General features: G+C 39.0%; 1 protein-coding gene across 3 annotated transcripts in view; it reads right to left on the bottom strand.

Annotated features, from left to right (window-relative positions):
* The window catches only part of MAPK14 (mitogen-activated protein kinase 14), a 74,178-nt gene that overhangs the window by 33,392 nt on the left and 15,765 nt on the right, over window positions 1-25,021 (bottom strand). For all 3 annotated transcript variants that reach the window (XM_043449312.1, XM_043449313.1, XM_043449311.1), the window contains exons 2-3: window positions 15,764-15,893; window positions 9,280-9,338 (exon numbers count right to left, since the gene is read on the bottom strand). In XM_043449312.1, the coding sequence (XP_043305247.1) occupies window positions 9,280-9,338; window positions 15,764-15,893 (189 nt within the window). The remainder of the gene's footprint in view (window positions 1-9,279; window positions 9,339-15,763; window positions 15,894-25,021) is intronic.

Raw genomic sequence — 25,021 nt, 5'->3', positions numbered from 1 at the left:
AGCATCAATCCTTCCAATGAACACCCAGGACTGATCTCCTTTAGGATGGACTGGTTGGATCTCCTTGCAGTCCAAGGGACTCTCAAGAGTCTTCTCCAACACCACAGTTCAAAAGCATCAATTTTTGGGCACTCACCTTTCTTCACAGTCCAACTCTCACATCCATACATGACCACTGGAAAAACCACAGCCTTGACTAGACGGACCTTTGTGGACAAAGTAATGTCTCTGCTTTTTAATATGCTATCTAGGTTGGTCATAACTTTCCTTCCAAGGAGTAAGCATCTTTTTATTTCATGGCTGCAGTCACTATCTGCAGTGATTCTGGAGTCCCAAAAAATAGTCTGACACTGTTTCCCCATCTATTTCCCATGAGGTGATGGGACGAGATGCCATGATCTTAGTTTTCTGAATGTTGAGCTTTAAGCCAACTTTTTCACTCTCCTCTTTCACTTTCATCAAGAGGTTTTCAGTTCCTCTTCACTTTCTGCCATAAGGGTGGTGTCATCTGCATATCTGAGGTTATTGATATTTCTCCCAGCAATCTTGATTCCAGCTTGTGCTTCTTCCAGCCCAGCGTTTCTCATGATGTACTCTGCATATAAGCTAAATAAGCAGGGTGACAATATACAGCCTTGACTGTATTGTACTCCTTTTCCTATTTGGAGCCAGTCTGTTGGTCCATATCCAGTTCTAACTGTTGCTTCCTGACCTGCATATAGGTTTCTCAAGAGGCAGGTCAGGTGGTCTGGTATTCCCATCTCTTGAAGAATTTTCCACAGTTTATTGTGATCCACACAGTGAAAGGCTTTGGCATAGTCAATACAGCAGAAATAGATGTTGTTCTGGAACTCTTTTGCTTTTTCGATGATTCAGCAGATGTTGGCAATTTGATCTCTGGTTTCTCTGCCTTTTCTAAAACAAGCTTGAACATCTGGAAGTTCACGGTTCATGTATTGCTGAAGCCTGGCTTGGAGAATTTTGAGCATTACTTCACTAGCGTGTGAGATGAGTGCAATTGTGCGGTAGTTTGAGCATTCTTTGGCATTGCCTTTCTTTGGGATTGGAATGAAAACGGACCTTTTCCAGTACTGTGGCCACTGCTGAGTTTTCCAAATTTGCTGGCATATTGAGTGCAGCACTTTCAAAGCATTATCTTTCAGGATTTGAAATAGCTCAACCGGAATTCCATCACCTCCACTAGCTTTGTTCGTAGTGATGCTTTCTAAGGCCCACTTGACTTCACATTCCAGGAAGTCTGGCTCTAGGTGAGCAATCATACCATCGCTCACACCACAGAAGCTGAAGTTGAATGGTTCTATGAAGACCTACAAGACCTTTTAGAACTAACACCCAAAAAAGATGTCCTTTTCATTATAGGGGACTGGAATGCAAAAGTAGGAAGTCAAGAAACACCTGGAGTAACAGGCAAATTTGGCCTTGGGGTACGGAATGAAGCAGGGCAAAGGCTAATAGAGTTTTGCCAAGAGAACGCACTGGTCATAGCAAACACCTTCTTCCAACAACACAAGAGAAGACTCTACACATGGACATCACCAGATGGTCAACACCAAAATCAGATCAATTATATTCTTTGCAGCCAAAGATGGAGAAGCTCTATACAAGTCAGCAAAAACAAGACCAGGAGCTGACTATGGCTCAGATCATGAACTCCTTATTGCCAAATTCAGACTTAAATTGAAGAAAGTAGGGAAAACCACTAGACCATTCAGGTACGACCTAAATCAAATCCCTTATGACTATCCAGTGGAAGTAAGAAATTGATTTAAGGGACTAGATCTGATAGACAGAGAGCCTGATGAAATATGGACGGAGGTTCGTGACACTGTACAGGAGACAGAGATCAAGACCATCCCCATGGAAAAGAAATACAAAAAGGTAAAATAGTCTATCCTTACCATCCCTTTTAAAATTGCATCTCTCCCCCTGCCCTCACACGCCCAATAATTTCTCTTCCCTGTTCCACATTTCTTCTTGTCCATAGCATTATTGCCTGCTAAATGCTATCTGATTTCCTCTTTTACATGCTCATTGCTTATTGCTATCTATGGGTACAATGTTCAAGGAGGACAGGCTCTTTTTTGTTTCTGTAGTATCTAAAGTACTTAAAAACATTGTCTAGCAGATATCAGGCACTCAATTACAACTGAACTGAATTGAATGACCCAGAACAACTCATATAGCATTACTAGTAAGACCAGGCAAGGGCATATCTTATTGAGATACTCACGCCAAAGATCTTATCTGGTAAACAGACCAGACTGTTCTAACGTAAGGGGTAAAAGCACCAGCAGCCAGGTAGGCAGCTTAGCCAGTTTATTTCACAACAAACTACTCTCATTTGAAATGGAGATTACTGAAAAGGTGCCCCCTACATTACCTACAACAAACAAATCACACTCGAAAGGTTACCATAAGGTCTATATTCCAGGATAAAACAAAGAAATTAGTCAACAGAGAATGCACTGGGCATGCAGACAACTAGATTGCCAGCGAGTCATAAACTAGAAAGCACAGGGTTATTCATTCATGCAACTGCTCCCTCAACAAAGCCTTACTGTCAAGAGCTGGGAATACAACAGTGGAAAAGATACAGAATTGAGATGGGAGGAAGGCATATACACCATGTAACAGTGCATGATTAGAGCTATAAAGGGGGCATCAAGGAGCTGGAGAGCACACGGGAGGGCTACAGCCCAGGATTATGAAGCAATTAATTAGGGAAAGCTTTCTTGAGGGTCTCAAACTAAAAGCCAGACCTTGAAGCTGCCTTACCTTTTTACGACAGCTAATCTGAGAAAAAGAGGGCATCTTACTGATTGTATCAGATAAAAACGGAATGGTATTTTCTTAAAGGATGTATATTTGTTTAGATTTCAAAGGTGAGTCTGTGACAACACCTACACGCTTTACCAACTCTCTATGCTCATTTTAGCAGACCTCTCTGATAAGGAAATAAACTTCAAATATAACTGTCAATACAGATAACTCATTCATCTTTCTCCCAGATTGTTTCTGTTCCTGTATTACCTATCTTGAGCACTCAACCTATTTTCAAAGAGTAAGTATTTCTGTAAGTTCAAGCCACTGGGCTAGGAATTTCTTTCAGTGATGGAGGAAAGCACTATTTCCAAGCAGATAATGCCAATTAGTCTAATTAGGAAAACAACTCTCCTCTGCTACACACATATACACAAATACAAAATCAGAATTTAGTAACACAATTTTTATCCAAGTACAAAAGAAAAATTAAGGGTTATCTACTCCTTTAATTGTCTCCATTTCACAGAAATCTCTTTTTTCTGTATAATTTATACATTTCCTTCTTTGACTATCTGGAATATATTTCAACCTCTACACCCAATCCTTACTCATCTATTTCTTCAAATACAGTTATTACCTTCTTTAGAGGTTTTCCTCCACTAAGGTTCTCTCCTAGTCTGAGATCACTTAATACTCTGTACACTGCTATGACATGGCCAATTTGACTTTGATCTTTAAGTTGTTTTAGGTAAGCATTTATGCTTCATTTTATTAATGAGACCATATGCAACTGAAGGCCTTTAGTTTTGACATTGTGTCTATTCAAGAAGGGTCAGCAAACATCCAAATAATAGAGCTCCGGGTCAATAAAAATGCAGTTAGAAATAGAGCCAAAAAGAATTAAGATATGTACAATTTTATTTGTGGTATTATATAATTCAGTTCATCTCTCTCAACTTCTGAAAATGTGTAACTAGTAAGACTCAACAAGAAAGAAAATAAACTCCCTGCTCTAATAATAGAGCTTGCAAGCTAGAGGGAGCAGACAGACAATAACAAATACATGATGATAAAATCTGCTAAGAACAAAGTAGCATAAGGAGTAGGCCCCGACAGTGTAATATTTCAGCTAAGACGGTGAGGGGGAAAAAAGCTTCTGATGAAATGACCTTTCACAGGCTTGAAGGAAATGAAGGAGCCAGTCATGTGGATATGTGGGGAGAGTGTTTGAAGTCAACATTAGAAACCCGGGCAAAGGTCCTACTGAGAATGTGGACGTCTGTATTCAGGGAAGAACAGAGAAGCCAGAGTGGCTGGAATGGAGAGAGTGAGTGGGGAAAGTACTGGATGAGGTCAGAGAGTGTACAGGAGCAAAAATCATGCAGGATCTTTCAGAACTACCGCACTGTATTTTGTTTGGTCATTTAAATTGTTCTTCTCTCCAATTAACAAGAGTCTCAATCTATCATTAAGGATCATGTTTGTTTGCTACATTCTCCATAGAATGAGTACTTAAATATAAATCTAAAAACGTCCTTTACCTATTCAGCACAATCAGCAACTTTTACACTGATATAAAAGGCTACACCTAGTGGTTGAACAATCATTTTCAGTTAGTGGAAGGCTAAATAAACTAGGTAATTATCTGTCCATTGGCTTTCACTAAAACAATGGCTGCTGACTGACCCTGTTACAGGTCTTCTGCTCAATCACAGTAGAATCTAAAATCTCACTTCCACACCTCTTTTCACGAACCAAGCAGAGATAAGGAACTGTAACAAGGGGAGTAAACAAACCCTGGATGGGAAGTTGTAAAACAAGGGGGAAAATGGCAGAAAAGAGTAGGCAAAGACTTTTTTTTACCTAACCCTTGAGTTGTTTACACTGAGTCCAAAACTCTTCATTGTCTAGTAAACTTTTTTAGTATATGTGCTGCCGAAGCGAGCACATTGTCTAGTAAACTTGATCACAGAACCACTACAGTTAAGAAGAGGCAATGTCATTGCAGCACAAAGCTGCAGCTGACTCTATGGGTTACATTCTAATACTGGCTATTTCAAGATTCTGGATTTCTATTGGCAAGTAAATATTTGCAGAATGCATAAGGCATATACAGGGCTTCCCTTGTGACTCAGACGGTAAAGAGTCTGCCCGTGATGCGGGATACCCGAGTTTGATCTCTGGGTCAGAAAGATCCCCTGGAGAAGGAAATGGCAACCCACTCCAGTATTCTTGCCTGGAAAATTCCATGGATGGAGGAGCCTGGTGGGCTACATGGGGTCATAAAGAGTCAGACACAACTGAGTGACTTCACTAAGGTATATACATGCCACCTCCTGCCAAATATTACCATCAAGAAGCAAACAGAAATGTCCAAATGATATCTAGTCATTAAAAATATCTAGCTGTATCTTATAAAATTTTGTGATCTGTACAACCACATCACATGGCAGTCAAGAACAACTTGGAGTACTCATCTTTTAATGCCACATTTTCCAAACACCAGGTCTATCTATCAGATTCAGTAACTGAACATTGTTTCTAACGATCAAAACTCACTACCTGTTTATTATTCCTTTCTCAAAAGTATAGTCTTACAAACAAAAGTACGTAGGGTGCCTAAAATTAACTAGAAATTTAAAATTCAGTAAAAAGTTGAAGTGTATGATAAATGAAAAGTGCTGACTGAAATGTAAAGGGACAGATACACACAAGACATGATTTAAAGCCAACTATAAATATGCAAAATTGAGATTTTAATTAGCACAGAAAATTCTTGTTCAAAATCACTATCTGCTCTAAACACGGCAACCTGCAGAATCATTTGAGCCTTCAGCCTGTTTGATTTGGTCAGAACACTGGGTCTTTGTTTATGCTATTTAATGTGTATTTGAACGCGTTTAGGAAATGCAGGTATTGTGTTGCCAAACACCGAGCTCAGGTTAGGCCAGCTTTCTAAAAGTACTTAAATTTGCACACTCTGCAACTGTCAATGAAGATGTTTGACCTCTTGTGCAAATTCCGAAACGACTTTGGCAAAACCTGAAATAACCCCAGTCTTAAAAAAGCACTAATTTTCTTCTCAGTGATACATACATCATAAAAAGGTAACAATGAAACATTTCCCAAAAGACATCCCTTAGGGTCATCATTATATTTTCAGAGATTCTCTGGGATTGAAAACACTTCAGAAGAGAACCACCCCAATTTTCATCATTTTACACCGACATTAACTGGGACCCAGAGAGGCAAAGTGACTTGTCCAAGGTCTTATAGCCAACTTGTTAGGTAGTTAGAATAGGGAAAAGAAGTCCAAAATGGCAGTGGCTAAAAGACAAGGAAGGGGAAAAGCCCGTGAAAATAGAACAGAGGAAGGTCAAAGGAAGGTCCAAGGACCGGAGTGAGGACTTCAGGTAGAACAGCGCTCCTGCCCAATTTGCATAGGACAGACCTGGGGGAAGAAAAGAGCATATAAAAAGAGGAGCCAAAGGGTTCTCTCTCTCTCTCTCCCTCCCCAACGAGTGCATACGCTCTGTCTGTCTGTCAGTGTCTGTCTGTCTTGTCTCTCTCTCTCTACCCCCCCACACGATGTGGTGCTCTCCTCTTCGCGTCTTTGGATCGACGTGCCCTCATGCCTTGAAGATGGATTTTCCTGCTCTTATCTAAATAAAATAGAGCTGTAACACTGAGCCGTAACACTGATTTATTTAAGAGCTATAACCCGGTCTGTCCAAGAGCTGTGACGCGCTGAGGGGGCTGTAATGTACGTCACTCCAAATCTTTGTTGTGACGAGACAAAGAACCGAGGAGCATACACCCGCCTGACATCTGTGGTGCCGTACAAACTGAGTAACGGGTTCCCAAAGTGTCTTTAACTTATTTCCCCTAACAAGATTTTGACTCATCAGGGGAAAGACCAGTGTTTCTGATTATCCTGAGCCCTGTTCTAACACTCTGCTCAGCAAGTATTCAACACAGTACTGAGATTTGCTCCCAGCAGGCGAACTAAGATCTTGTTTATAAAGAATCATGACCCAAATCACACAGTGTTGTATTTCAATAAAGCTGGAAATTAGTAAGTAAATAGAACCTTGCTACTGTTAAGTAGAAAGAATCGATTCCTACTTGCTATTTGTTGAATGAATGAAGAAATAAATGCAACTTCTGTTCAATGGGTATGCTTGTAGTCAATGGGCCTTCAAATGGATAAAAGAGCCAACAGGCCCTACAATGGATAAAACTTAACCTCTTAAAGACAAAAGCCTTATATGCCTGTTGACATAGGAAAACAGGCTCACAATCCAATTTCGTATGCCTGAGAGAGGCAAAATACAGCATTAGCCCAGGTCAACAAATCAATTCCTTTCTTTAAAAAAAAAAAAATTCAATCCTCATTGCACCTAACATTTTGAGCTAGAGCTCAATCCTGATTCAAATGTTTTCCAAGTATATTATTAATACTTTAGCAATTTTTCCACACGTAGAATATAAAAAAGCATCATTCCTAGGGCAGTGAGAACACACTGTAACATATCATAATGGTATGACATTATATATTTGTTTATATCCATAGAATGTACAATATTAAGAGTGACTCCTACAATAAACTATGAACTCTGGGTAATTATGACGTGTCAAACAGCTTCATTCTTGGTAAAAAAATATATATACACATACCATTCTTGTTGAGTGATGTTGATAATGGGGAAAGCTCTCAATTTTGTTGTAAACCTAAAGCTGCTCTAAAAAATTAATTCCTCAAAAAAGTAAAAATTAATTAATGTTAAAAAAAGAAAAAAAGCAGCACTGCAATACTCGCTTTTCCAAGCACAGTCTACAGCAGGACTCAACAACCTGCAACACCCGTGTCCCTGCCTGGGTAGCATCCAGTGAGGAGGCTTTGGAGGCCTCCACAGTAATGTCAAGCAGGGCACAGGAAGCACAGATGTTCTTGGTTAGTACCTCCTACCCCTCCCTCTGCTTGAGTCTCAAACTCTCATCAGCAGGATCCAGGCTAATGTGGGTGGGAGTTCTCGCACTTAGACCGGACTCCCCTTTCCTCATCGTCTACTCTCAGGCATATCACATTCCAACTAACCTCAAGTGGTGGGAAATTTTTTGTTACCTTTCCTCCTCCTCTTTCTAGTTAATATTCTACATTTCTTTTCCCCTTTCATTAGACAGAACACACAAGCTCAAACATAGTTTATCTCCCCCACCCACCAAGCTTGCTCTCTGGGAAATGGGCACTTGGCCTAGGATAAGGGAAGGAGACACTGAACTCAGGATGGGTGGAGTTAAGTTCATCCTTGGCGTCAATAGAGAGTAGAGGCTGTGAAGGGCAGCCAGGACCTGCAGTTTCTCACCACAGTCATCCTTTCCAGTAATACCAAAATTTCAATAGGACAAAAAGGGATCGGGTAGAGAGGGAGGTGGGAGCGGGGATAGGGGTGGGGAATACATGTAACTCCATGGCTGATTCATGTCAATGTATGACAAAACCCACTACAATACTGTAAAGTAATTAGCCTCCAACTAATAAAAATAAATGAAAAAAAAAAAAGTGTTAACTCTCTGAACTCAAGGTGTTCCTTCTCTCTTATGGTATAGCATATCTGTGAATTGGGGACCAGAGGGAGGTATGCTAATTCAGATTTCGGAAAAGGAACAATAGAGAACTCACACAGGCGGAACTCCCACAACACCTTCTGGACTCTGTCTTGCACACACACATGTGCATCCTGGGCATGTGAGAACATTACTGCCCCAGGTGAGGGCACTCTTCACAGTGGAGTCAGGAGGCAGTAATAAATGCTCTCCATCTGAGCTGCGTTCAATACAACTTTCTACAAGACCTTGGTAATTTTCACCCCAGGTGCTCACAATGGTGACCAACTTAATAACGTATCCTCATAGCAGCTTTCTCTCCCTCCCTGTTTCATTTTCCCTAGACCCTGACGACTGGTTCCTGAGAATCTCAGGCCCTGCTTTCCAGGTGTCCCAGAGTAAAACAGTGGAGATGGTCACAAAACTGGGACAATCAGCACCATCTCTCAGCTGTCTGAACTTGTCCCTGAGCAGAAATCCAGTACTTCAAAGGTCAGCCTGTACTTCCCAAAGGATAAAAGAAATGGAAGAAACGATATGGAACCGGGCTCCACTACATTTCCCGATGTAAACATGTCCTTTTAAAAGCTAGGACAGGCGATTTGAGAATAAAAGTCACGCTCAAAACTCCCTGTACTCTTCTCCATGGAACTCTGGCCAGGACCCACCACTGTCTCTTCAAATAGGGCACAACGTGCCTGAGATGATGAAAATACAAATATATATCACCCAAATACACTCTTCTGTATCCATCCCCCATCCCCCAGAAGAGCTGGGTGACAGGAATAAAGAATCTAAATCTAATACTGCAAAGAGGTTCAGGAGTAAAGATGGGCTGGTAATCTTCAAACTCTAGCTGAGGAAGGCAAACACAAAAGATTTACTCACACATCATTGAATTCCTCCAGAGACCTTGCAGGTGTGAAAACATCCAACAGACCAATCACCTGTAACAAAACATAAAAATCAAACAGTAAATAAATATTGAACGTATCCATAAGGCCTCAGTCATTTTAACAGGAAATAATTCCTATTAAATCCTGCTCCTAGTTCAATAATGTCACATCCTCATATACTTAATGACTCCAGTTCATTTTTTACCCAAATTACACTTTTGCTTCTTACTTGTCAAACATCACTTTTCATAATAAACCATTAAAATCTTCATGTCTTTAGAATTTAGTCACATGTAGCCATTAGTTTATCAGGAAGCAAAAAGATTTAGGACTCAACTCACACATGCACTAATAATTTAACGATTAACAGAAAAAAGATGTGCTTTTACAGTTGTTGCTATAGTATCATTTCTCCTTTTAAAATGTTATTATTCAATAAAAACTACCATATAATCTTCAACACTGACATTTTAAAGCCCCAATATATCCTCTCAGTATATTCTTGGTACTATTCTTATAACATTCTTAATATTAAGATCATTTTTTTATTTTTTAAAAATTTATTTATTGGGACTTCCCTGATGGTCCAGTGGTAAAGAATTTGCCTTCCAGTGCAGGGGACTTGGGTTCGTTCCCTCGTTGGGGAACTAAGATCCCATGTGCTGTGGGGCAACTGAGCCCTGGAACCACAACAAAAGATCCTGCATGCCTCAGTGAAGATCCTGCCTCAACTAAGGCCCAATGCAGCCAAATAAATAAATATATATTTTTAAAATGTATTTATTTATTATGGCTGCACTGGGTCTTCATTACTGCGGGTGGGCTTTCTCCAGTTGCAGCAAGCAGGGGCTACACTTCGTGGCATACCTGGGCTTCTCACTGCAGTGGTTTCTCCTGTTGCAGAGCAACCAGAAGCCCTTGAGCTCTCAGACTGCAGCAGCTGTGGCCCGCGGGGACTCAGTAGTTGTGACGCACGGGCATAGTAGTCTCGCGGCATGTGGAATCTTCCCCCATCAGGGATGAAACCCATGTCCTCTCCATTAGCAGCAGATTCTTAACTACTGGACCACTAGGAGAAGTCCCAAGGTAATTCCCTTAATCAGTATCAGGTATTTAGATCAGACTATAAAAATGGAAGGAAAAAAAAAAGCTAACCTTACACAAAGATAAAACAAAGAGCTACTTAATACTCAGTAACCTACTGTGTTTGAGCAGTTTTTCTGGTCATGGATTTAAGCTGATTTGAATCTGCTGGAGAAGGAACAGGCTACCCACCCCAGTGTTCTTGGGCTTCCCTGGTAGCTCAGCAGGTAAAGAATCCGCCTGCAATGCAGGAGACCTGGGTTCGATCCCTGGGTTGGGAAGATCCCCTGGAGAAGGGAATGGCTACCCACTCCAGTATTCTGGCCTGGAGAATTCCATGGACTATATAGTCCATGGGATCTCAGGGTCGGACACGACTGAGTGCCTTTCACTCATTCAATCCACATTTACCATACCCCTCTTCCCCCGTTCCTCCTGAAACCCAGACGACTCATTTCTACAAAGCTAGGCACTAAGAAGGCAAGCAAGACACATAATTCTTGTGTAATATGCCCAGCAAGATTTAATTAAGAGTATCTGGAAGTGAAACGTACAAAAGCTAAGTGGCCTTCATGAAAACTGACCCATAATTGCAGACTTAGCATGCTGCTCTAACCAACCAAGCTAAATAAAACAGCTCTAAAAGTAAAATATACTAACACTCGAAATATTATCATGAAAAAGAGCACTTCTAATCAGAAAGTTATGCCATTCAACCAAATACCGATTTTTAAAACCAATTTCTATTACAGGCTGAACCCAAAAGAGAAACAAACTAAAAAAAGGCCCTGGAAAGTCTTTGCATCTTTTTCCAAAGCAAAGATAGTTATCAATTATCTTCTTATTCAGACAACCAGACATAAGAAAACCAAAATTATCTACAATAGTACTATCCATTATCACTAACACTAATATTTTGAGATACTTTGATTTTTCTGATGTACATAAATTAAACTGGAGTAATACTATGTATACTTTTATATCCTTCCTTGTGACTTAACATATGACTATTCTCATGTCCTCAATTGTTTTTCAATTGGGTTTCCCTGGTGACTCAGTGATAAAGAATCTACCTGCCAATGCCAGAAACATGGGTTTGATCCCTGATCCAGCAAGATCCCACATACCATGGAACAACTGAAACCATCAATTGTTCAATACTCAGCTGTCTTTATGGTCCAACTCTCACACTCGTTGTAGGCTTTCCTGGTGGTTCAGTGGTAAAGAATCCGACCTATGCAGGAGAGGCAGGTTCAATTCCTGGGTCAGGAAGATCCCCTGGAGAAGGAAATGGCAACCCACTCCAGTATTCTTTCCCAGGAAATCCCATGGACAGAGTAGCCTGATGGGCTGTGGTCTACGGGGTTGCAAAAGAGTCAGACACAACTTAGCACCTAGACTCACACCCTTACATGACTACAGGAAAAATCATAGCTTTGATGATACAAACCTTTGTCTGCAAAGTTATGTCTCTGCTTTTTAATATGCTGTCTAGGTTTGTCTAATGAACAAGTGTCTTTTAATTTCATGGCTGCAGTCATCATCTGCAGTGATTTTGGAGCCCAAGAAAATAAACTCTGACACTGCTTCCACTTTTCCACAACTATTTGCCATGAAGTGATGGGACTAGATGCCATGATCTTGGTTTTTTGAAAGCTGAATTTTAAGCCAGGTTTTTCACTCTCCTCTTTCACCCTTAATCAAGAGGCTCTTTAGTTTCTCTTCGTCTTGTGTCATTAGAGTGGTGTATCATTTGTACATTTGAGGTTGTTGATATTTCTCCTGGCAATCTTGATTTCAGCTTGTGATTCATCCAGCCTGGCATTTCACATGATGTACTCTGCATATAAGTTAAATAAGCAGGGTGACAATATACAGCCTTGACGGACTCCTTTCCCAATTTTGAACCAGTCCATTGCCCCATGTCCGGTTCTAACTGTTGCTTCTTTACCTGCATACAGGTTTCTCAGAAAACAGGTAAGGTGGTTTAGTACTCCCATTTCTTTAAGAATTTTCCAGAGCTTGTTGTGATCCACACCGTCAAAGACTTTAGCATAGTCAATGAAGCAGACGTTTTTCTGGAATTCCCTTGCTTTTTCTATGATCCAATGGATGTTGGTAACTTGATCTCTGGTTCCCTCTGCCTTTTCTAAATCCAGCTTGTACATCTGGAAGTTCTTGATTCATATCCTGCTGAAGCCTACTTGAAGGATTTTGAGCATTACTTTGCCAGCATGTGAAAGGAGCACTATTGTACAGTAGTTTGAACATTCTTTGGCATTGCCCTTCTTTTGGATTGTAATGAAAACTGAACTTTTCCAGTCCTGTGGCCACTGTTGAGTTTTCCAAATTTGCTGGCATACTCAGTGCAGCACTTTAACAGCATCATCTTTCAGGATTTTAAAAAGCTCAGCTGGGATCCCATCACCTCCACTAGTTTTGTTGGTAGTAATGTTTCCTAAGGTCCGCTTGACTTCAAGCCCAGGATGTCTGGGTCTAGGTGAGTGACCACACCATCATGGTTATCTGTCATTAAGACCTTTTTTTATAGTTCTTCTGTGTATTCTTGCCACCTCTTTTTAATCTCTTCTGCTTCTGGTAGGTCCTTGCCATTTCTTTTACTGTGCCCATCTTTCCGTGAAATGTTCGTCATATTTATGGAGTATTAATCATAAGAAAATACTAGGAAACAAAAGTTTCCCAGCATTAAAGTAGATCAGGGGAACATTCCATAATCAATTCATTTCTCATTTTTTAAATGGAAATTTGCTTGTAATTCAAATTATATTTTAGCCTATTTCCTTACTTTTTCTGCCACTATATGCTTTAAGACACTTTAAAAAGTAACTTAGGAATTAAATACTTTAAAAAGACATTTATAATGCAAATAATCAGCAAATATCTCTGATGACAGAGATATTTGAATCACTGTTTCTATAATGATCCAAAAGTTAACAGACAGAAGTTATACATCTTTATTAAACTGACACAACTCAAAAATCACTTTAGCTCAGTGACCAAAGACAATATTTAATGTATTTAACACAAAACACAAAAACCACTTGCTCTATCATAGTAAGATTAAATCTAAGACTCCCAAATAAAATTTATAAAAGGATTCCCTTAATCATTTTTAAATTAAAAAATGCACAGATCTCCAGGCCCTTAACCAGGCAATAGTAACTTAGCAAAAGGATGCAGCCAGCAGTCTGCTTCCCTTTAATCTGCCTTAGACCAAGTGTTAATGAGATCAAGGTCAAAAGTTCAGTCAGGAATGGGCCAAGTTAAGTTTGTTGTGAGTAACTCTTACCACTCATAGAGGACATCCCCTAGCTCTTGTAAATCCATACAAAAATTGTATATGCCATTCATTATCACTAATAATATAAATAACTTAAGATAAACTATGAATTGTAAGTCAGAGGCATTTTTGTGTAAAAGATCATTTGTATACCTGGCACCTAAAAATTCTATTTGGTAGCAATACTTAAATTTTTTAAGAGTTTTAAGTTGCTATTGCTGCTGCTGTCGATGGAGGCCTAACAGTGAGCTAAAGCTTGGGACAGTGGCCCAGAACAGTTATTTTTTAAAAAATGAAAGAAAAAGAAGATAAAGGAATTCCTCTTAAAATCCTCAATTAAACTTGTAATTGCATCCTATCACCGTGGCCTCTTCATTTCTACAAACACAGAATGGCCCAAATGTAACCAGCCCAATATCATACAAGACACACTTCAAAGGATCTCAGAACAGAAAATTAAAATAGAAAATACTAAATAAGGTTGCTTTAGTGATCATTAGAAAAGCCAAGGCATGGATTCAGATAACCCAAAATAATTTTTTGCCATAAACACTGGCTTAAAATGACCATGAAATAAAGCAGAACAATAAATTATAGTGCTGGTAATCTTCTAAAACTAGACGGTCTTAAATTAGCATAGGCAACATCAGTGGGATCCTGGGGCCTCTTGGAGGTGCTTTGGGGTTCCATAAATGTTTGGCTTGCATTCCATTTTCAAAGTATTCTTTATATTTAAAAAGCTATGACAGTGTCTCTGTCACATTTATTAACGTGTAATGAAAAACAGCATACATAATCAACTGTGTTAAAAACCATATGTAAACCCATCAGTTAAGCTGCCAGGCCACCTTGATTTTATGCAGACTTCGGAATGAAGCTTCTCCAGCCAGCTCTTTCCACATATTTCAGCTTCTTATAAACATGTCACTGATTAGGAAGGCTGCAGCTCTGCACTGAACTTTTTAAAAATTCAAGTTTGCACGTGAAGCTCATATAAAACTACACCTAGGAAAGGAAGCTGTCTGTGGAAAACGGGACTTTCTCACAGTATGCAATTAAAACATGAAAATAAATAAGCAGAATCCATAATCCAACTCCAAATTTAAGTCACCATGCTCTCAATTTAGAAGAAATCTGCACTTTGTGAAACAAATGTATTTTGATACATTTTTCTTACTCTGAAGACAAAAAAATTCAATAACTGAAACAGAAAAAAGTCTGAATAGCCAGGTAATTTTTAGATTGTGATTTTTTTCCTACACAGTAACCATCAATTGGGTCAAATGATTCTAAAATCTCTATGGCCACTATTTCTAAAATACTACAAATTTTACAATTTCTTTCATACAGCAATCACATAAATCTTTTTAAACTTGATTTTGAAATGGAAAATAAGTGTCCTCAGTCACTATTTTTTTCACTTTCCTCTAATAATCCAACTGCATTCATTTATTTATGCTATTAGGATTTACAAGCCCTCCTTTGCAGGATGGCTTTGTTTTCAAATTTCCAAACTGACAGCAAAGAAAACATTATATTTAACTTAAACAATGTCTGTGTCACATTATTAAAACACCTGAATCTGGAAAAGCTGTCTTTTGAAGATTCAGAGGAAAAATTAAAATATTAAATTATCTAGAAAATAATACCCATTCAGTGAACCTAAGGCACTCTTTCTCAAACTTCTCCACTGAAAACACCCATAACACCACAAAATACCATGGATTCCCATACTCTGATAATATAGTCCTAAGTAAAACAAGAATACAAAACTTCTTTGTAGTACTTTCTCTTAAAAATCCTTGTGAATTTTGCTTTATCTCGTAATACTCACTTTTATTTAAAAAAAATTTTATAGGCTTTCCCTGTAAAAATCTTTAAGTAAAACTCAAACTCCAGGAGTATGTACCAATTTCATCCCAAGTCTTTCAGTAGCTACATGACATAATGCAGTGGCCTCTAACACCCCAGTATAAGAAGGATGGTCCAAAGTTTAATGTACTCTAATGCATTTCCATTTGCAGTAATTAAAACACAATTCTTCTAGTCTATTAAACAGCAGAATTTATTCTGCCTTGAATTAATAACTTACATTTTCATGCTTCATATGTTTAAGTAACCGCAGTTCTCTGTAGGTTCTTTTGGCATGAATAATGGACTGAAACGGTCTGGATAGCTTCTTCACTGCGACACGTAACCCAGTTTTCGTGTCAAAAGCAGCACTAAGGGGAAAAAAAAAAAGAAAACCATAAAAAAACTCATTAAATGTTCTCTAAATATATCAAAATTAGCATTTATAAGGCTATTTGATTTCTAAATTAAATGGGCTTATAGTAAAATACAAAATAACTGAAAATAAAACTTAAAATGACCTATAGGCCCACTAAGCAAAGTAATCTGTTAATCATTTTTGGTGTTTCCTTCTTATCTTTTTTTTCCTATGCATCTAAATCAAGGATCAGCAGACTTTTTCCGTGAAGGGCTAGAGAGTAAGTATTTTAAACTTTGTGAGGCATAGGGTCTCTGTCTCAACAACTCAACTCCATGGTTGGAACTGGAAAGCAGCAGATAATAAATTTTTAAATGGATGTGGCTGTGTCCCAATAACACAAAAATAGGCAGCCACCTGATCTAGATGAGCCAATAGATTGGGACAAAGAGCTGGATTCCGTCCATCTCCTTGGCCGAGGCCTCACTGTCTCTTTGCCACCAAATGCTGCCTGATCAGAGACCTTGGAAACCACCATGTTTTCAGGACAGTGAGTTGGCATAAAAATTTCTTTATGAAATACAAAGTATTTGTCACTTTCTAGAAGCTCAGGTAACAGTCGGGAATAAATTAACATATCTCTGACCTCAGGGAATAGGGGGAGAGGGGAAGAGCAGAATAATAAAATAAATTTCAAATAGTGATAAATGCTATGACTAAATAAAACAGAATAATGGGATAAAGAGCGACAGAAAGCTGGTGGAGCTAAGCTACATTAGCTATGATGTTGGAGGGAGTACATTTGAGCTGAGGGAAATGAATAAGTAGCAACCGTGTAAAATAAAGGGGAAAAGCGCCTCAAGCAGAAAACTATTATTAATATTAACGTTTACTGAGTCTTTATTATCATTCCCATTTACAGATAAGGAAACTGAAGCACAGGGAGGTTAAATAACTTGTCCACAATCACAAATCTAGAAAGTAACAGTGCAGGAAGGCTGGACCCTGAGCTCCTGCTATCAACCACTTTGCTATGCTGCCTCTCAGAAGAGCAAGGGCATGCTGGAGTGACAGGAGAAACAGCCTGTGCAGACAGAGCATAGGGAGTATGGGGAGCTTGGAAAAGAGTAAGATCAGAGATATAGGCAAAGGCTAGACCACGCAGGACAGCTACAGCAAGGAACATGATGTGTATCTTCATTATTTTTAGAGACTGTACAGGCTAATTCCATCATGTCTCACTCCCCTGTTTATCTCAATCTTAAATCTGCACATTCAAGACTTTCTGATTATCTATTCTTACCAAACTCTTTCCCATATGACTATGTAATGGCTCCAGAAGTTCCCCTCCCTTCACTCCTAAATGCTTATACTCTGTCCCTGCCTTTCAATTCCCAGTGTGTAATAAACTCTGATAAATCTTCAACTTCTGAACTTTTCCTCCATCTCCTTGCTTTAACAGAACTAGGCTGTCCCTTGAAGACACCCCTCTGACAGCCACGCCTTAGAGTGGACTCTCTCGTATCCCAGGCGCCTTGCGGCTAGCAGGTGGGGGGTAGGTGTTCTCTTTGCCAACTGTTTCCACTTCCAGACCATGACTTTCCCTTTGATTTACAAAAGCTCCTGCTCACCACCATCTTTCCCTCTCAGTTGCTGTTATCCACTCACTTGGAATTTTCCATCACTCACCAAAAAGTTAGTTCCTATCTCAAAGTCTCTCTTCCCTCCCAACTTCTGTCATCATTCTTGGCAACTTCAGCATCCAGGTGGAGGTTACAGGCAACTTCCTGGCCTCTTGGTTTCCTGGCCTCTTCAGGAAACTCCACCCTGTCCAAGGTCATCCAAACTCCACCTCCAGGGTCACACCCTGGGCCCTCTATCACCACCAAAAGCTGCCTGCCTACAATATGGTGAATGACATCGCAAACTTCCTATGCCTTTTAGTTTGCTCCTATTAGCTTATTTGTATCCTGACTACAACAATTCATTGACTGTTTCTATCCTTCAGCCCTGCAGTCTTCATTTCCCTTCTTGCCTGCCTTAGACTGTATTCTCTTATAAAACTCCCTACCCCCTCTGATATACTCACCCAGATAAACTCTAACTTTGGATGATCTTAACTATTTATTCTCCTTGTCGAGAATCCAAAAACTGTGGTTGAAGAAAAAAGAATGCACAATCATACAGAATGGTTTCAATCTTAATTTCTGATCTTAATCACAAATAAGGCTCCCAATGCTGCCACTTTTTTACTAAGTCCATTTTTCTACTCAAACTGCATCTGACACCATCTCTCTCCTCAAACCTCCACTTACCCTCCTCCCTCAGGAGCTGCTCTTGCCTTCACTGAGAAAATAGAAAACATCAAATGGGAGCTCCATCTGTCTCCCAGTAAACCTACCTACATACCCATCTACACTGGGACCCATCTTCTCTGCTTTTTCTCGTTCTGTGACTAAGGACACACTCCCTTTCTTACAAAAATCCAAGACCTCAATACATGCTTTGGTGCCATCCTCCCTCATATTCTCAAGGAATTAACTCCTTTGTTCCCTTTTTCTCTTTATTCTCTTCTCCTGGATCATTCTCACCAGTGTAAGTATGTGCAGTTATTTTTCATCCTCAACAAACAAAAAATATCCCTTGAAACCTCCCCATTACAGTTAAAATTCCCTAGCAGTTCTCAAAGTGTGATTTCTAGACCAGCAGCATCAATGCCACCCAGGAACTTATAAAAAATGTAAATGCTCAGGTGACATCCCGGAACTACTGAATCAGAAACTCCGAATCCTATTTTTTTATCAAGCTGACCACATAATTCTAACACACAGTGAACTCTGAGGACCACTAGTCTATACCTCTGGTACTTTATGAACCAGCAGCACTGCACTATCTGGGGGGGTCTTTAGAAATGGAGAGTCTCAGGCCCCAAAGTAGAATCTCATTTTGACAAGATCTCCAAGTAATTCACACACATCTTACGGTTTGCGGAGCACTATTTCCTCTGCTTCCGTTCTTTCCTCAATCCACTCCACTGAAACCACTCTTTTCAGGTCGTTAATAACCTCTATTACCAAACGGCCACTTTTCTGTATTAGCAACTGACATGGTTAACACTTTCCCTTCCTCTAAACAACTCTAACCTAGGGTCCCTGTCAGCACATTCTACTGGCTTTTTCTTTATAGTACTTATTAATTTTTAAATATTTATGTATTGTCTATTTGGCTGCACCAGGTCTTAGTTGGGACACCTGGGATCTTTAGTTGTGGCATAAGAACTCTTAGTTATGGGATGTGGGATCTAGTTCCCTGACCAGGGTTCAAACAGGCCCCCTGCACTGGAAGTGTGAAGCCTTAGCCACTGGCCCCCCCGGGAAGTCGCTCTCCTGGTTTTCTATGACTCCCACAGTAGTTCCTTCTCTATGGTTCCTCTACTCAGACTCTGCATGCTGGAGTTCTTTAGGACACAGTACCAGGCCCTCTTCTCTTCTCTCTTCTATGTTCTCCTAGATGTTCTCATCTACACCCATGACTTTAAATTAAACGCCATCTGCATATTGAAAACTCCCAAATCTATGTTTCCCACTGAAATCTCTTCTGAGAACCTGACTACCTAGCTGGACAACTTAAATTTAGCCAAGTTCAGAACACCCAGAACTGTTCTTCTCCCTGCCTCCTTTATCTCAACAAATAGACTTTCCCATTCCGTTGCTCAAGCTAGACATTTGAAGTGTCATCCTTTATTTCTCCTTTTCCCCCAGTCTCCTGGCCCCACCCAAATCCATCAGAAAGTCTTGTGGTTTCCACCTCCAAGATACACCTCAAATTCAACTTCTCTTCATTTTCAGGGCTTCCATCCTAGTCCAAGTCACACTCATCAGCAGAGCATCTTCCAATACTCATCTCCCTGCCTCCTGTTTTATTCCCTTCTAAAGGACTCTCCAGCTTCCCAGGTGGCTCAGTGGTATTAAAAAAAAAAATTCACCTGCTAATGCAGGAGACACAGGAGGCGTACTTTTGATCAGAAATGGCAACCCACTCCAGTATTCTTGCCTGGGAAGTCCCATGGACGAAGGAGCCTGATGGGCTACGGTCCACGGGGTCGCAGTCAGACAGAACTGAGCATGACACACACAATGTACTTACCCCCAACACCTAATACAATCCTTTAAGAATATAAATTAGATGACACCACTCCCCTGCTTCAAATCCTTCAAGGAATGTCCTGAGCATATAAAATAAAATGCACATTTCCTGTCACAACCTACGAGGCTCAGGTGACCTGACCACCAATAACCACTCCGGCCTGTTTCTATGCAACTCCTTCCTTCCCCTCAACATGTTCTGAACATGCTGACTCCTTTCAGTTCCTTAAACTCCTCACAGAGGCTGTCCCTGGTCCCTGAGATGCCTTTCTCCCCACTTTCAACTCTACTACGCCCGCCCTCCGCCACAGCCGAATCCTTATCCTTCCAGCCCTGCCTTAAATGTATCTAAGAGATGTTTCTAAGAGTTAGTATAACTCCTCAAGCAGCTATGCTCTGTCACAACACCCTCCTTGTTTCCTTCCTTATTCTACATGAAGGGACAGGGGTCCTTTTTTCTTCTGCTCCCCTTGTTCCTACAAACCCAGGAAATAGAACCTTCTTCCTTCTTGGAAGTACCAAGGAAGTTATACTCCTCTCAGAACCCCTCTCAGATTCTCCTGAGATTGGGAAAATGGCCATTGCTCCTGTGTGACCCAACCTCCTCAGCTCTCCACCTCAAAGTCTTGCCAGCCTACCTGTAAAGCTGAGCGCTTCCTCCCTCTCCTCTGCTGGGGAGCCTGTTGGTGCCTCCAGGAGCAAGGAATGCCACAGGTTTCTAGCTGACCTGCCTGTGCCTGAGTGTGCAAATTCAATTCACTGGGGAAGAAAGAAGAGGCCCTGTTGGAGCTGCCTGTCCAGATCATTCCGCGTATCAGCTGTTCAATTAAAAAGTACATATTTTTATCTCTATTTGACTTCTGTATCTATTCAGCAAAAGGAAGGCTAGGGTTAATCAGTACCCTGCAAACTTCAATAATCACAATTTATTACTGTATGTTTATCTACCATCCAGCAGAGTGGTTAAATAAGGACTGGGGCTTTGGTATTAAGAATACCTGAATTTTAATTCCAGTTCTGCCAGTCAGAAGCTATATAACTTTGAGGAAGTTAATTAAATTCTCTCAGCCTCATATATAAAATGAGGATAATGTTTACATCTCATCTGTGGGATGTTTGTTAAGATTAAATGTGATAACTTTTGTAATAGGTTTAGAAAAGGGCCTGGTCCATGGTAAAGTTCAGATATGAGACATGATGATGTTTGTCTTTTGCACTCATTGTAAGCACCCTGCAGGCAGAAAGGGTCTTCTGTTTTATTCAGTCCTATACTACACAGGACTTACAGTAACGCCTGGCTTATGGTCCAGTCTGAATAAATGCTTAACGAAAATATAAAAATGAAATATAAAAAAAAAAAATGAAATATAAAAGAAAAAACTTCAACTTTATCATTTGGCCCTCAATTCTTATAAGTTCAACAGCATCCAATAAGAAATTGATATTAATGTTAAAAGCTTAATTTGTATTGAGTGTTTATTACTGTTAAGCACTGGCTTTAATTTTTACATGAATGGACACCTGCATCACAACTTTATAAGAAGACATTATTATTATTTCCACTTTACAGATGAGAGGTTGACTAAAGTACCTACACAGACAGAAAATGGCAGAGCTGGGATTCTCCATGTGTGTGTTTCAAGCATGAACTCTTTAGCCACTATACCATTACAGAAAAGCAAGTTCAACTTAACAGTTCAGTCCATTTAAAATATATTCTAATTGTATGGACTCTGTTTCTGTTCTAAAATGTGTCCTACTATTATTAATTGCATCTCATATGGAAAAAGTTTTCCTGGTGATCTTACATTGAACTTAGAATAATATTAATGAAAAGTATTTCAAAAGAAGTAACTTTCACTCAATATACATTACTTTATCAAGGGGAGATTTTTATTATACTACTTCCTGTGACACTAAAACACTAAAGTAGTCAACGATGTGGTACCTCATAACTACCAAAATATCACTTCCTAGGTATTTACTGAGATTTCTCCTTCATGAGATTCTTTGTGGATACAAAAGAAACATTAAACATAGTACCTGATATCACAGAACTTAACCATATAACTACTGGGATGATGAAACATACATGAAAGCAAAGAATGCCCAATAATATAGTGTAACTATTACACTTTTTAAAAAGTGGGGTTTAAAAATATATGTTGGGTTTAAAATATAAATATGCAACAGAAATAAAAACAAAAATGTTCACTGCAGCTTGTTCACAAGACAAAACTACAAACTACTGTAATATCCAATACAGGAGAGTTTATAAACTATGGTATATATTACATGTACCATACACTGCAACCATTAAACAGACTCTTGTTATACTGCTAATGGGAAAGAGAACAGGTTTTAGAAGTGAAGGATTAGCCCATCTATGGGGAAAAAATGTAAACTCATTCAGGTATATACACATAAGCAGAGAAGCAGTGTCTAATATACTCAAGATTTTAACACTTTTGCTTTTCAATATACATTTTTCTATCCTTTTTTTAAAAATGAACTTATATCTTTTAATAAGGTTGTCACTAAAGTTAGAAGCATAAGTCATCTGCGCTTTTTTGTTACCCTAAAACAAACAAAAAGAGGCATATTTTCTAACTTTCATAAAACCACTACTAACAACTATATTTCCATCAAATATACCTATATGGCTATCCTCAAAGTATATAAATAAATTTTACCCTCATTATCTAAGTCATAAGCATCTTCCATTTTACCAAACATTCATTTACCATAATTTCAAAAATATGTGAACCACAAGCTACTCACTGTCTTATTGATGGGCATTATAGCTATTTCATTCATTCATACACACTAATAATATAAACACTACTAAAATAGACATCTTTGCTCACATTGCTTCTTCCATAATTGCATGATTTCCTTAGAACAGACTAATTATATTTACTTCAAAGGACATACACTCCCACCTTTTAAAACATATTTTACCTACAAAAGGGAACAAACAGGAATTCTTCAGAGAAACTGCTCTCAGATTATTAGTAATCCCATGGCCAAAGCTGCTAAAGCAAATACATGTTCCATCCCTTCCTTCATCTTTTTAAGCATTTAACTTGCTTCAACCTAACCTGTTCTATCACTAATCAAGGCAATATTCAAAAAAAGAGGAAACCACATTTTTCATCCTAAACTGTAATTACCCAAAGAAGAAATTCCTAATAATTTTTAAAAACTCACCTGATAAAATCAATTGAATACTCAGAGAAGAAGAAATTCAAACTACTGAATAGCTGATCATGCCACATATTATTTGGGAAATATTTCATTTAATCCTTATGATAACTCTGTGAGATCATTTACTTCCGAAATAAGAAACTAATGGTCATAAATATTAACAACTCACTGAAGGGTATATAACTCATTTGCAGTGGGATTCAAATTCAGATCTAATTTCAATGCTCACTATTTTTTCCAGGTGCCAAGCTTTCTGAGATAAGGACAACCCCAGCTACTGGCTTTGCCTTTATTATTATACTTACTTGTATTATAGTTGGGAAGGTTCTTCTTAATCACATTTTAAAAACTGTAACTACAAATAAAACCATGTTTTCATGAACAACATCATAAAATGGAATTATCTTTATGAAGATCAGGTTCTCCAAACTAAAATCCAGGACACATTGCTCAGTAAGTTTTTCCCCCAATTGTAAAGTCATAAAGTCCTAAAATTAATTCACACCTTATAAAAAACAATTGCTACAGTAAAAAAAAAAAGGGAGAAATATAAAATTCATTAAAAACCGTTATTATAATGTGAGAACGCCATTGTCACTTAGCTACTGTTGACTATGAATCTACTGCCTAGGACACAATAATATTCATTAAATAAAATTAAATGTTTTGTTATCCGTTCATATTTGCCTCCCCTCCCTGAAAAAAAAAAATTGGCTTACTAGATTCTTAATATCCTAATTTTGTTTAACTTCTAAATTTACTTACATATATCCAGCTTTATTTTATAAGGGATTTAAAGTAGCCTAGAATGATATATATATAATTTGACAGAAGAGTACATGATTAGGGGAAAATAAACAAGATAAATAAGAAATTATGTATGGGCGAGGTCAGTGCAAATGCTTATCATGAGGTCCTTCCTAAATACCCGTTAGAGGTGGGCCCCAAATTTGGCTCTGAGCCGAATAAAGCCATCGCAACGAGACTACAACCAGTTAAAACATGAATCATAGGAACCATATAATAAAAACAATCCAGGTACTTGGAAAACTGAGGAGAGGCATAACTATTCCCGTAGTAAAACCAGAGGAGAATCCCTCCTGTGTATGTTTATGAAGGAGACACTATATAACGTGGCAACAATGTCCTAATCAACATCCTTACACAATTCTAATAGTGGGTTTCAGATGGTTCTTCACTTGAGAGTATCCATCAGCAGAGACTGTCTCATAAGGTCAAAACACAGTTCATGAGCAAAAGCAGGAAGCAGAGGACAAAACAGCATGGCACACTGCTCTCTGACAGACTCAATCCAAGAAGAAATCTTAGAAAAATAGATAATAAGCTCCATATTCCTCAGACAATCTTCCAAAGATGACGTCCATCAACTTAGCTCTTGACAGGTAAAGAGACATAGGAACTTTGTATTTATGCTCTATGACTGGAACCTGGCTTTAAGAGTGACTGCATTACAAGGTAAAGGCAGATCAATATGCTGAGTCAACCGGTACGTAAAGAAAGAGAGACAACCTCTTAGAAGGTGAGATGCTGTCTAAGCAGGACAACTGCCCACATCCACAGAGCATGTGAGCACAAACAACTGTACAAAGATTTTCTCAAAAAATAATTTGGTTTTTCCCCAAAAGAATGAAGAATGAGCAATACCTGCCAAGTATCTGAGTAATTTGCGGGAACCGTAAGTGATTTAACAATTTCTCTTAATGGTCACAGACAACTTCTCTAATCCCTGAATGATGTTAAGGAAAAAGGAACTTTCAACAATGGTTAA

Source organism: Cervus canadensis, chromosome 28 (assembly GCF_019320065.1).
Source record: "Cervus canadensis isolate Bull #8, Minnesota chromosome 28, ASM1932006v1, whole genome shotgun sequence".
Classification (NCBI taxonomy): domain Eukaryota; kingdom Metazoa; phylum Chordata; class Mammalia; order Artiodactyla; family Cervidae; genus Cervus; species Cervus canadensis.
The sequence above is the reverse complement of the archived record's forward strand: the minus strand, read 5'-3'. Positions and strand labels throughout refer to the sequence as shown.